General features: G+C 30.6%; 1 protein-coding gene across 1 annotated transcript; it reads right to left on the reverse strand.

The window, feature by feature from the left end:
• Positions 1-1,776: 1,776 nt before the first annotated feature.
• Positions 1,777-11,596, reverse strand: y (L-dopachrome tautomerase yellow). The gene is made up of 3 exons (XM_070646194.1): positions 11,253-11,596; positions 4,066-4,203; positions 1,777-3,883 (listed from the first exon to the last, which is right to left on the reverse strand). The coding sequence occupies exons 1-3, from the start codon at positions 11,476-11,478 to the stop codon at positions 2,718-2,720; spliced, it is 1,530 nt and encodes a 509-aa protein (XP_070502295.1). The 5' UTR covers positions 11,479-11,596; the 3' UTR covers positions 1,777-2,717.
• Positions 11,597-11,833: the final 237 nt, after the last annotated feature.

Genomic DNA, 11,833 nt, shown 5'->3' on the forward strand with positions numbered 1-11,833 from the left:
ATCCGGACATTGTAATATTGATGATATAATTGAATTGAATTGCAAGAATATGATAAACAAACAAAAAAACATAAATTGTAATGCTAAAGACTATAGTGATGAGTAAATAAAGATGAAAAATTAAGAATGTTGGTTTTTAAGTAGTTTTGGATGATCCATTTTAGGTTTTATCTGTAGATTTTGCAGTTGACTCGGATTTTGTATGGAAAAGTTGTCTCAAGTCAACTTGTGTTGTGAATGATATCTTAATTATGTTGGTATTTCCAGCAACTGAAGCTTCATCATCTCGTTTGTTCAGGCTCTACGACTGCTGTCAGCACATCTGACGTCTCCATTTAAAATTGATATGCTTGCATCACTTTTCTACGAACGATCGATTTATCGATATATTCTAAAACTACTTTATTTTTGACAGATGAGCTGCATTTTATTAATATTTTTCATGTTGTTCAAAGCGTGTAATTAGTATTTAATAGAATTAGCCAAAGTTATTTCATCCGAATTGTTGATTTTATATCATATTGACGATTTTAATTAATTGACATTCAATACGTTGTTTGAATTTATATCTTTAAAGCCGATTGATTTTCTGTATTCTGCTCAATTCCCTAAGGTATATCAATGCAATAAAAACAGCCATAATTTGTCAATTTTAATGATTTGTGCAGTTAAAATGCACTCTAATTCGACTAGGAATTCCAAATGAGACAATCCTTGGACAACTCATTCTGGATGCCGTTTCAAGAATCTTTAACATTTCACTGATAACAAGCTTTGTACTTACTATAGATTTAACCTTACTAATGCCTCTAATTCATTATTAATTAAGCCACATTTCCAACCATTAAAAATGTCATAAATAGAAAACATAAATCAACAATTCATCAAGATACCCACAAACTTACATCATCTTCTTAACTCAATATATGTTCAACAAATTCTACTAATTAAGCAATTAACGTCAACAATAAAATTTCTTTAACACCAAAAAGAAATCAGCACAAAAAGCTAAGCTTTACAAATATGACAAGTTATTGTCACTAGAAACACACATGACAAAATTTTTGAGTGCAATTGAATGCAAAGACAATGCACCTTGCGATTATGAAAAAAATGCAGCACGACAAACAAATTCATAAATTCACATTTATGTTATGAAATAATTTTTAAAAAGAAAATTATCATAAAATTGCCGGTTGTTTGTCTATTTCTCTAACATTCTAAAATTGTTTTAAAATACTATAATTAACTCCGCAACACTCATAAAAGGAGATGGAAACATACATAATTGCTGGTGCATAATATTTTTATTATGCGATGTTATTTGATGGCTTAACTCACATTTTACCATATATTTCCATTTTGCTGGAAGGTAGAAGCGACACGACCAGACCTGAAATTCGCAAACTATGATTGATAGTTGAGTAATTTTTTTTGTATGAAAATTGCCAGAGGCTTTAAATGATAAATTGTCTTTTTGGTTTATATATTGAAAATTTTTTAACTTTATTTTATTTTTATTTCTTACAAAAATTTTATTGTTGCAGTTTTTAAGCTGCACATTCCGAATTTAAAGTTATAAAAATATAATTTAATTAATTTTAATTTCTACGATTGAAAATTGGTCCAAATATGAATGTCAAAATTTTGAAAATACTGGGAATTTGTTTAGAAAAAGTCAGTCAGTCAGTTGAAATTTTAAAGCATTTTAAATTTGAATCTGAACTTTAAAATAGAATTTTTACAATTTTAAAGCATTTTTTTTTATTCAAAAATTATAAAGTTTCAAATAAGTGTTTAATCTCGGTTATATATAGTCGTTTATAGGAATTAAGCCCCTATTAACTTGCTAATTTCTTGTTAAAAGCATTTTAATTACTTTTAACAGTTTTGGCTATTTCAAATTTTATATTTTAGATGATTATAGTTTCAAAGTTACAAATTAGATCTAATAAATGAATTGAAGTCTGATAATATATCCTTAAACAGACAAAGAGCATGCTTTGAGTAACCAGAGCATGAAGTCGACTCGGATTTTTTATCAAAATGTCGACTTAAGTCGACTAGACTCCATAGAAAATTCGAGTAAATTTCTAGATTTGATAATAGCTCTGGTAAAGCTTTATTATTATCCAAATGGACCAAAATACGTTAGAACTAGCTAACCTGATAGACAAAGAGATCGTTTTCAGGTACCGCACTGATATTACAGTACCATGAACCATATTCTTTGCATTTAAGGGCTAATGACAAGCTGTTGTCCAGTTTACATCTAGTTCTAGCGTATCTATAGTCTTAGATACTGGACTAAGCATGCTTAATGTGTGTAAAAGTATTTAAAAATGATGAAGTAATAAATATGCTCAGTAGCTGATTCAGTTTGTTTAATACTAAATTAATATCGAAATTGGTAATTAACTGAGCTCATGTATGAGTACATTGATGATGAGTAAGGTTGTGAAATTTCAAATAAATAATTATTGGTTCTTTTTTTTCCATTTGAATGCTGATAAAATATTTTTTTAAGGATTTCTTCTACTAAACTAGCTTAAGCGAAATTATTGAAGGATTTGAGAATGATTTGATGGATGTAAAGTCTTTTTAGCCTAATTTAAGATGTCTACTTCCTATAAATATCAATGCATTCATCAAGTCATTGCCAAATCCTTCAAAAATCATAAATTCATCAAATGTCATTAATTTACAGTCTTCATCCCTTAGTAATAGAACTGATTGCCCCATTCACTCTTTTTATGATAACTTGTAGGTGCTTTTGAAGTAAAGACGTTGTGGCCAGTGAATGGTGTATAGCTGCTGGAATAATAAGTTGTTGTTGGTGGTGATTCTGTCTTGAATGCTACATTATTATGTTGATTATAGACAAATGCCTTTGGTGTTTCGAATCCATGAGTGGCTGGTCCATTGTATCCAATTAATTTTGGTGCTTGATAGCCAGGTGACAAGGAATCAGAGACATAATCGAAGATTTGATGCTTATTAAGAAGTGAAACAGGTGAGAATCGATGTGCAGGGCGACGAGCAGCACAGACAGTTCCTTGCAAAAGATTATCCAATGGAGCTGAGAATATTCTAAAGTTGGTGTCAGTATAGTCAAGTTCAGTAATCAGGAAGACAGGCATACGATCTGAAATGACCCAAACTGTATTTGTCTCGTCAATTTTAACGTCAGCTGGAAAGACTAAAGCTTCATCATCGCGGTCAACAACATCATGATTTCTTGGCGCATAAGTTGTTCCTGAATTCCAACATCCAACAGCATTTTGATCAATCAAATTGAACAACATAACTCCATCATCACTCATTACACGTGATGTTGTATGTCCACCACCAGTACGTTCCTCAGTAAAGTAGCTAAAGTCATGATAACTTTCCTCAACACGATTTTCATCACGAAGAATTCTTGTTGATACACTAAACTCACGATGTGATGCAAGTGGACTGAAGTAAAGTGTACGGAAGCCATCTGATGCAAGTGGTGATAAAGCCATACCGAAGATACCTTCTTCACCCCATTGGAAGTTCAAACCAGCAACATTGAAATCTCCTCTCAATGGATCTGGGAAGAAGAAGCTGTGATCGAATCTCCATGATCGGTTCTGCTCCCATGAATATGAAATCAAGCCATAACCAAGTTCATCTGAGAAATAAGCAAATGCATCTTCACAGTTTCTTCCAATATCAATGGCAATGTTGGCAATGAATGTATTTGGATTTGTGTCTTCTGGTCTGAGTTCATAGCGACGAATACGTCTGTCAGTGGCTAAATCAAAGACATTTAAGGCATATGGACAGACGTTTTGGGTTGTATTTCCAATGCCAACGGTACCGGTGTCGAGTACCCATAAACGTCCGCATTTATCGGCTGTGGATGAAAATAGAAAGAGAAATTTGAATGAGTTATTGACTAATGATGTAACTGATGAAGTTTGCATCCCCAGAAATCTCATAGGAATTTTCCCACAACTTAACATAATGAGCTTCAAAACAGGAAGTCATCAGGAATTCACCAATCATCAAGAGAATCTAAGGCATCTCATTTCTTACCTTTAATACGATAAACAGTCGACAATCCATTTGCACAGTCGCCAGCAATGTTGTTCTCCAAACTTGGATAAGGAATGAGCGCTGGAGATCCGCTTGGTGTGCGATTCATGTCGATGTAATTCAAAGTAGCCGGAATTCCTAAATTAGAGTACAAATGCAAATACAATGTATATTAGTAAAGCTGGCTTTATTATCACTAAAAAATCAATATTCATTTTCAAATCATAAAAGTGTCAGCCGCAACATAAAATTAAATAAGAATCTAGTTCAAGGCGTTGGAGCATTCAGTTAGAAAAAAGTTATTTTTTCTTAATTACAAACTGCACATGAGTGCATCAAAATGATTTATTTTTTTGTTTTTAATGTTATGCAATATTGTTAATTAATTGAATTTTATATGTTGCATGCTGTCTATATGCTGTTCGCAATTAAAAACTCATATTTCATATTATTTTGTTTTTTAGGTTGTTAGGTGTATCAGGAAATTGATGAAAAATGCTTTCAGAATATAGTTAATTGAATGATTGAAGTCTAGAAGTTGATGATGATGACCTTTTTGGAAACTTTTCAAACTTATATAGTTCAAGAGTGGACTGAAATAAGCTAAAACTGGTCATCGACTGGACATTAACTTGCCATCAACTAGTTATTACGTATTTTAGTCCACTCGGGGTTGATTGGCTTGATGATCCGCGTCTAGAGACAAGAACTTGCTTAGAATAAATTTAATCTTGTGAAATCAATTCTAGGCTAGATTATAAGGGATTGTTGAGAATCGATGTAACTGAAATGTACAAATTTTGAGGATTTTGGAGCTCGGTAGGAGCGTGGGCAACTCGAAGCGAAAGTAAATGCATATTCCATGCAGATTCGGTGCTATATTTGAAAGGTACGACACTAGTACTATATAAGCTAGCAATTCACAAGTGTGCATTCCAATGTAGACTTTCCAAAATTATAGGTTCCGAAAATTTCCGGTATCGCAAATATGAGGCTCTCAAACTTAATGTCTAACATTTATAAAAGATGGGAAGGGGCTCTAAGACCATTACTCTAGCTTTAACTATTTCTCTATTACCTCTTAATCGACTAAAGTCAATAAAAAACTTATGAAGCAATCGAGCAGGTGGGCTTAAAAAATGTTATTATTTTTAATACACATCACATGTAAGCAAATCGTCAACCTAATACAATGTTGCAATTTAATCAATAAACGTCAAATAAATGAAAAAATAAATTTCCATAAAATTGTCTGTTGCAACAGTTTTTTGCGTGGATTAACAGTAATGAAAAAACAAGTAGTCATTAAGACCGCAAAAATAAAAGCTAAGCAGCATAAATCTAATCGTCGAATAATTTAAATTCAAAAACGAGGTGACGTTAATCAATTAAAATTTGCTGCATTTTAAGTCTTGGATAATTTATGATCTGAATTTATCATGCAAATAAAATGGTTTATGGTATAAGATTTATGAACTATTTACAGTAGTTAGGTATGTTATATGTCTGAAAAAATAAATCAATTAAGGATGTTAATTTACATTTCGTGTATGAAAAGAGTCTAAAGATGAATACAGTTTAAAATATCAACCTTGAATTGCGCATAAAATTCATTACCAATGTCATGAAATCATTGATGAAACCGTGAATAATATAACTCAATGAAGCATAAACTCTGGTGTTAAATGGTTTGATCATTCGTTAAAGATTCAATTACGAATTATCTGAATTAATCAGTGGAATTAAATTCTATTGGATTTTCTAGAAGATTTTTTTTTGGAGCTGTTTTCGAAGATTCGGGGGTATTCACTGGAAAATTGGCTGATTCCTTAAAATAGAAGCATAACGCGAAGTCGACTCTGGTTTTGTAACTTCATATCGACTATTGAAGCTTAACTTCGAAGTTTGCCTTTAATATGGTGACGAGGTGAATTTCTAGCAGCTTTGTTCTTGCTCATGGGAATCTCAGACATGGTTCTACCGAATATCAAGCGATTAGGTATCTTCTACGCTAGATTATGGATCACAATTGAGGACAGTTGATCCAAAAGACTATCAAATTGAATAATCAAGCTAAATTTAACTTAGAATCATACAAAAACTCTAAGCAGGCTCCGAAAATTAGAAAAGAATTCAACATTCAATTTTCTATTCAACTTTTGCATCAGTTTGCCTTAAAAATTAGTTCAAGCCAAGCAGAAATGAGTTTCATAAATTTCTGCATGTCATACATTTGACTAAGAACGCCATGAACAATAAGACAGCAACACAAAATTAAGAAACAAAATTTCAAGAACAGAAAATGCAATAAAAACAATAATAGCACTAAGAATGCAAGAGAAACAGCAAAAATAACAACAAAACAGCAATCATCTCATAATAAACTGTTTGTGTAAACATCTTGAATTGATTCCATAATCGCACATCAAAAAAAAGGTGCTAAATGATCAATTATGAAATTTCTCTGTCTGAGATTACGTGTGAAACGGTCGTATTGTTGTGGGCGCTTAATTATCTTCGAGTGGCATTGGATGAAATTCTCTGAAACTTGGTGTACCTTTAAATTGGATATGAGGATCAATTTTAGCAGATTTTTGAAGAATGTAGAGGAATTTTGGGTAAGTTTTGTCTAATATTGATGAGCTTAAATGATAATGAGAATTCCAAACTGATTGATCATCCTACTGGTTGGTTATTGATGGCAACATGAACTTGGTTTAGATACTTACAATCCAGAGCCAGACATTTATCGTGATTTTAATGATTTTTTCACATAAAAATTGCAAAATATCGAGATTTTCGATTGAAAAAATCATAAAAAGTCACAATTTTCACTATAGTGCCTGACCCTTACTTACAACATATTTTAAATACCGATCTAATATACAATAATACTTATGAGAACTTTGATGACATTATTTCAAATAACTACATGACTTTTCAATCTAACTAATGTTTATATGCAGTTTATGTCAATTAGACATTTTTGAAATTTTGATTAGTTTATTGACCTACAACTTTCTAATGTTTGTATTAACATGCTTAGTAGAATTTGTTTTTTGGCTTACCGGTTGACTATTAACGTTGACCTTTTGGACCTAAATTATTTTTTGGACTTTAGCCAGACAATTGACATTGTCACAAGCTTACTATCTTGATTGGTATGAAAGTAAGATAGCAATAAGTGCTTCTACCTAGCATATCGTATGAACAACTCTCTTCCTATCTCGCAAAAGTACTCGCTGATTGGGTAAGCAATAAATTCTGTAACTACATTGACGACCAACATACCCACGTATGGACTTATCAATTTACTGACAAGCATTCCTACAACTAGTCTGACTGATAGGTTCATTACTTCTTTAAAGACTATTCTGATTATTTTTCCAGTTTGTCGACTAGCTAGCTTATTTTCTAGTAGAATGATTGAACTATTTGGTCGTTTAGTGGGAGGAATCGATGTAAAATTATGATCTGTTGAATAAATTTGGGATTTTTTAGGTTAAATTTTGGAAATTAATATCTAAAGATTAGTTTGTTGGATAATTAGAAACACCTGAAAGGAAAGACCTCAAAATTGCTCTAAAAGTGTAAGATCGAGTCCAATAAAAACCACTATGAAAAATATGCGCTCCATGCACAACTTAACTCACTAGTTTTCCTTACTTTAACTTTCGATCCTCTTTCTTTTCTCAACATCAACATTTTATTTCATGAAGGGCCATTGCTATTGCACCTTTTTTTATTGAACTCACAAGCAGACATGTCAATTGCATGCAGGAATTTTATTCTGTAAACGATTGTCTGCGAACATGTGAAGTTGCAATTAATTTGTCTCAATTTTTTATGAAAGAAGTTGTTTCAAGGATGGATTTTTGTACGGAAACTCACGAAATCAGTGAAAGATTTTTAATAATGTTTAAGGTATGTAGGGCATTGAATGTTTCATTATAGGAATAAATTGGAATATTTTATGAATAGGTCATGAACTGTATGACCTGAATTGTTGATTCATATCACTGACAAATCTGAAGTAAAGTCATAAAGACTTCTCAGAAACTGAGCCAGACACAACAAGGAATTACATAACCTATAAATTTAAGTTGGGATCACTTAAGTGCCGATATACTCAGGTTGCAAAATTTCACACCACATTACAGTGATATGAAGCTATAATTCACTTTCGTTTTTGGTCCAAAATTCATTCTCTTATTTTTGTAATCAAATTACTTTGCTTGTAAATGGATTTAATCACTTTAATATTAAATTAATGACTCGATTTATAAGTATGAAGGTAAATCTGATTGCAATAAATGTCGGAATAAAGTAAACATTTTTGCTGGTCATTATTTATAACTTTACAATCAGCTGTTGAGTTGAGTTTTAGGGTTGGATAGAATTAATAAGTACTAAATTTATTTTTGACATGTCTGAGCAGCACAGTATGCAAATTGGGACTTGATTTGTTGCCATATTAATAGTAAGACACAAAGTTGTTCTAATCAGAGCTTGAAGTCGACTTAAAATTCATATCAATTCAGCTTGAATCAATTATTCCAAGCAAAATGCAAGTCGACTTTAAGCTCTGACCCTGACAGCACGGTGATTGGTAACATCGACCCATTTGGACAGCGAATTTGTGCTGCTTGACATTGGTAATTGACAGAATCGAAAGCCATCTGTAGAGCCAGCTTTATGAATAATTTGAGGGAGGCCATGGATCACAGTTGATCTGTATGACTAGCAAATTAAGTACGTAAGTAAGTGCTGCTCGGGATAGCAATATAAACATTATATGAAGGTGTAAAAGGTACAGAAGGTAGAGCTGTGAAAATTTTGATTTGATTTATTTTTTATTATTAATTGTTGAATGACTGAGTAAATTTGTTCCGTGATTGCTTTAGTTTGATAATGATTCCTTTGTGGCAAATTCAATTTTTTAATGAATTATGTTGAATTTGATGGATTTTTTAATTTAATCTTGTGAATTCTGAGGTGTGCATTAGATTTGATAGAATTTTTTGACAGTTCAGGTTCTTGAGATTGAGATATTGAAGAATTCTCTTGTAGCCTCGATTCCGGTCTCAGTCTCAAAAACCGAGACTTGAGGAAACCCTAGTTGACTACCGACTTAATTATCCTACACAAGATTTAATTCTTGTGCAATTTTTTTTATTTAAATTTTTTATTTCTAATTCCACATATGCAAAAAAAAATCAAGTCCATAAAAAAATAATAATTTACTCAATGCGACAAGAATCTCGCACAATTTGTGCAATAAAAAAATCTATACGAAAATTTCATCAGATTAGATCCGAAAACAACTTTTATTGCTTAATTGCTTAAGCAAATAAATGCAGTGCAACTTTGTTCATATCTAAGTATCTCAGCCTACATACAACCTAATAAATTTTTTTAAATATGATCGTAAACAAATTATTTTGCCTTCGTGTGAAAATTCCATTAAAATTATAAAAACATATTTTTTTATTATTTTTTTACATTTTTAATTTGCATTCCTTTGAATTATTTTTTATCTTGTTGAGTTCTTGAAATGATTGTTGAGGTAAGGTTAGGGTATGTGATGGAAGAATGCAATGTTTTTTTAGAGAATTTTGTGAGAAATATTGCAAATTATTGAATTAATTTTTGAAAATTTGAAAGACTTTTGAGAAAGTTAAGAGAATTTTTCAAAAAATCTTGTAAATTTTTTTATGGTTTAAAAGAATTTCGTTAGTAATTTATAGAAATTCATTAAAAAAATTGCAAAATTTCTCATAAAAGTCTCAAAAGAAAAAAATCATTTAATTTCTCCTAGAATTCTTCAATTTCAAATTTAATCTTTGAAGAATTGCTTCAAATCTCAATTGAATTTTTAAATTTCATTAAACTTAATTAAACTATTTCATAACATTCTGAGACTTTTATGACTCTTCCAGCCTCACCATTGATTGCCTTACTTGGCAATAAGTATAAAAATTCTTCTTAAAATTTTAACTAAAAATCCAAAAAAATCCTAAAACAATTCGAATTCAATTTTTTTAAAACTTCAATAAATTCCAAAATCCTATCTTTAAAAATCTTAACGAAGTCTTAAATCCAGTCCACCTTCTGGACATTGCAATAATTCTCAAGAAATTCCACTTTACTCATTACATTTTTGTCGCAATAACCTTGCATTTAACTTTTAAGTCACACACAAATTCTGCCTTTTGTTATCAATTATTTCACTTCTTTCTCTTTCATTATTCTCACACACGCAATTGCAAAAAAAGTGCACATTTTAACGTTCATGTAATGCACAATTACGACCATTGGGACAGCGCTATTTTTTCGTGAGGTTGTAAGAGAGAAATGAGACACATAACTAAGTGCCGTGGTAAATAATTTGTTGTTGTTATGATGTTTGTTTCCTGAACTGCATTAATGGTAAATTATTTTTCATGCACATTTTCAACAGCTTATTTGCAACGGAATTGCACAAATGGAAATAGTAATTTTCATGTTCATGGTTGAGGAAATTTATTGGATTTTATTGACTGTTGATGTGTGTGATTATTTTGTTATTGATTATCGGTTGATTTATTGAATCAATCACATTAGATTTTTTTAATGAGTTTAAGTTGAAGTTTAAGGAAAAATTGTTTTAAAGTTTTAAAAGACTTTGTTTGAAAACTTGTAGTTTTTGAATATTTAAAATTCAATTTTTAAGATCTTTAAACTAATTTAAAGTTCTTTAAATTTTATTTTTAAATTCTCTAAAATTGGAATTTTCAATTCTTTAAAATTTAAATTCTCAATTTTCAAATTTTGAAGTTTTAAAATCTAATTTTTAAATTTTCAAAAATTCAAAAATTAGTTCTTCAATTTTTAGAAAAATTTGTTCAATTTCTATAATTTTAATTTGAGAAGTTATTATTGCAAGAATTGTCAAAAACTTTTCATATGAATTTCTTCATTTTTTTCTTTTCAATTCTTAAGATTTGAAATTTAATATTCATATCAATTTCATTGAAAACCATCACTATTCTTATAGAAATATTCATGAAAAATTGTCCTAATTTCACCAAAATCTCCAAAATTAAGATTTTTTGTAGGTAGAATTTTTAAATTTTAATTTTAAGATTTTTCAATTTTTTCACATTATCATTTAAATTTCCACTAGAACAATTCGAAATTATATTCACCATTTCTCCATCTCGGCACAGACACAAACAATTTATTTTGCCATCTTTCAATTCCAACGGGTAATCCATTTGTTGGAATGAAGTCACCACTGGCAATCGCACGTTCACGAATCTGTTGATTTGGGAAAACCCAATCAAGTTGACGCCAATTGAAGCGTTCTTGAAGCTTGACTGCACCACTCGTAAGAGTGATTAAGGTGAGTAAAAGAAGTCCTGATCGATTCATTGTTAACTTTTTTTATTCACAAAATTTGAATTTTTTTTAAATCTTTTTTAAAAGTTTATTTATTTTTTCACCAAATTTTCCACAAATTTTATTGTTCCTTAATACACAAGTTATGTCTGAAAAGATCAAAAGCCAACTAATTGATGTTTTTCCATGTTGCACCAGTTTTATATTTTATATGTAATTACTCCCACCCCTTTGTTGAAGCCAATTGTCGGCATACGCACACCTGAAGAGAGAGAAAAATATGGAAAAAACAGACACCGACAATGCAGTGAGTATAATTTACCAATTTTTATTCTGTTTCGGTGCTGAAAAAAATTTTTGTTGGTAAATTGAGAAAAATGTTCTGAAT

This window comes from Chironomus tepperi, unplaced genomic scaffold (assembly GCF_022539635.2).
Source record: "Chironomus tepperi strain 1889 unplaced genomic scaffold, CSIRO-AGI_Ctep_v1 contig_359, whole genome shotgun sequence".
NCBI lineage: Eukaryota > Metazoa > Arthropoda > Insecta > Diptera > Chironomidae > Chironomus > Chironomus tepperi.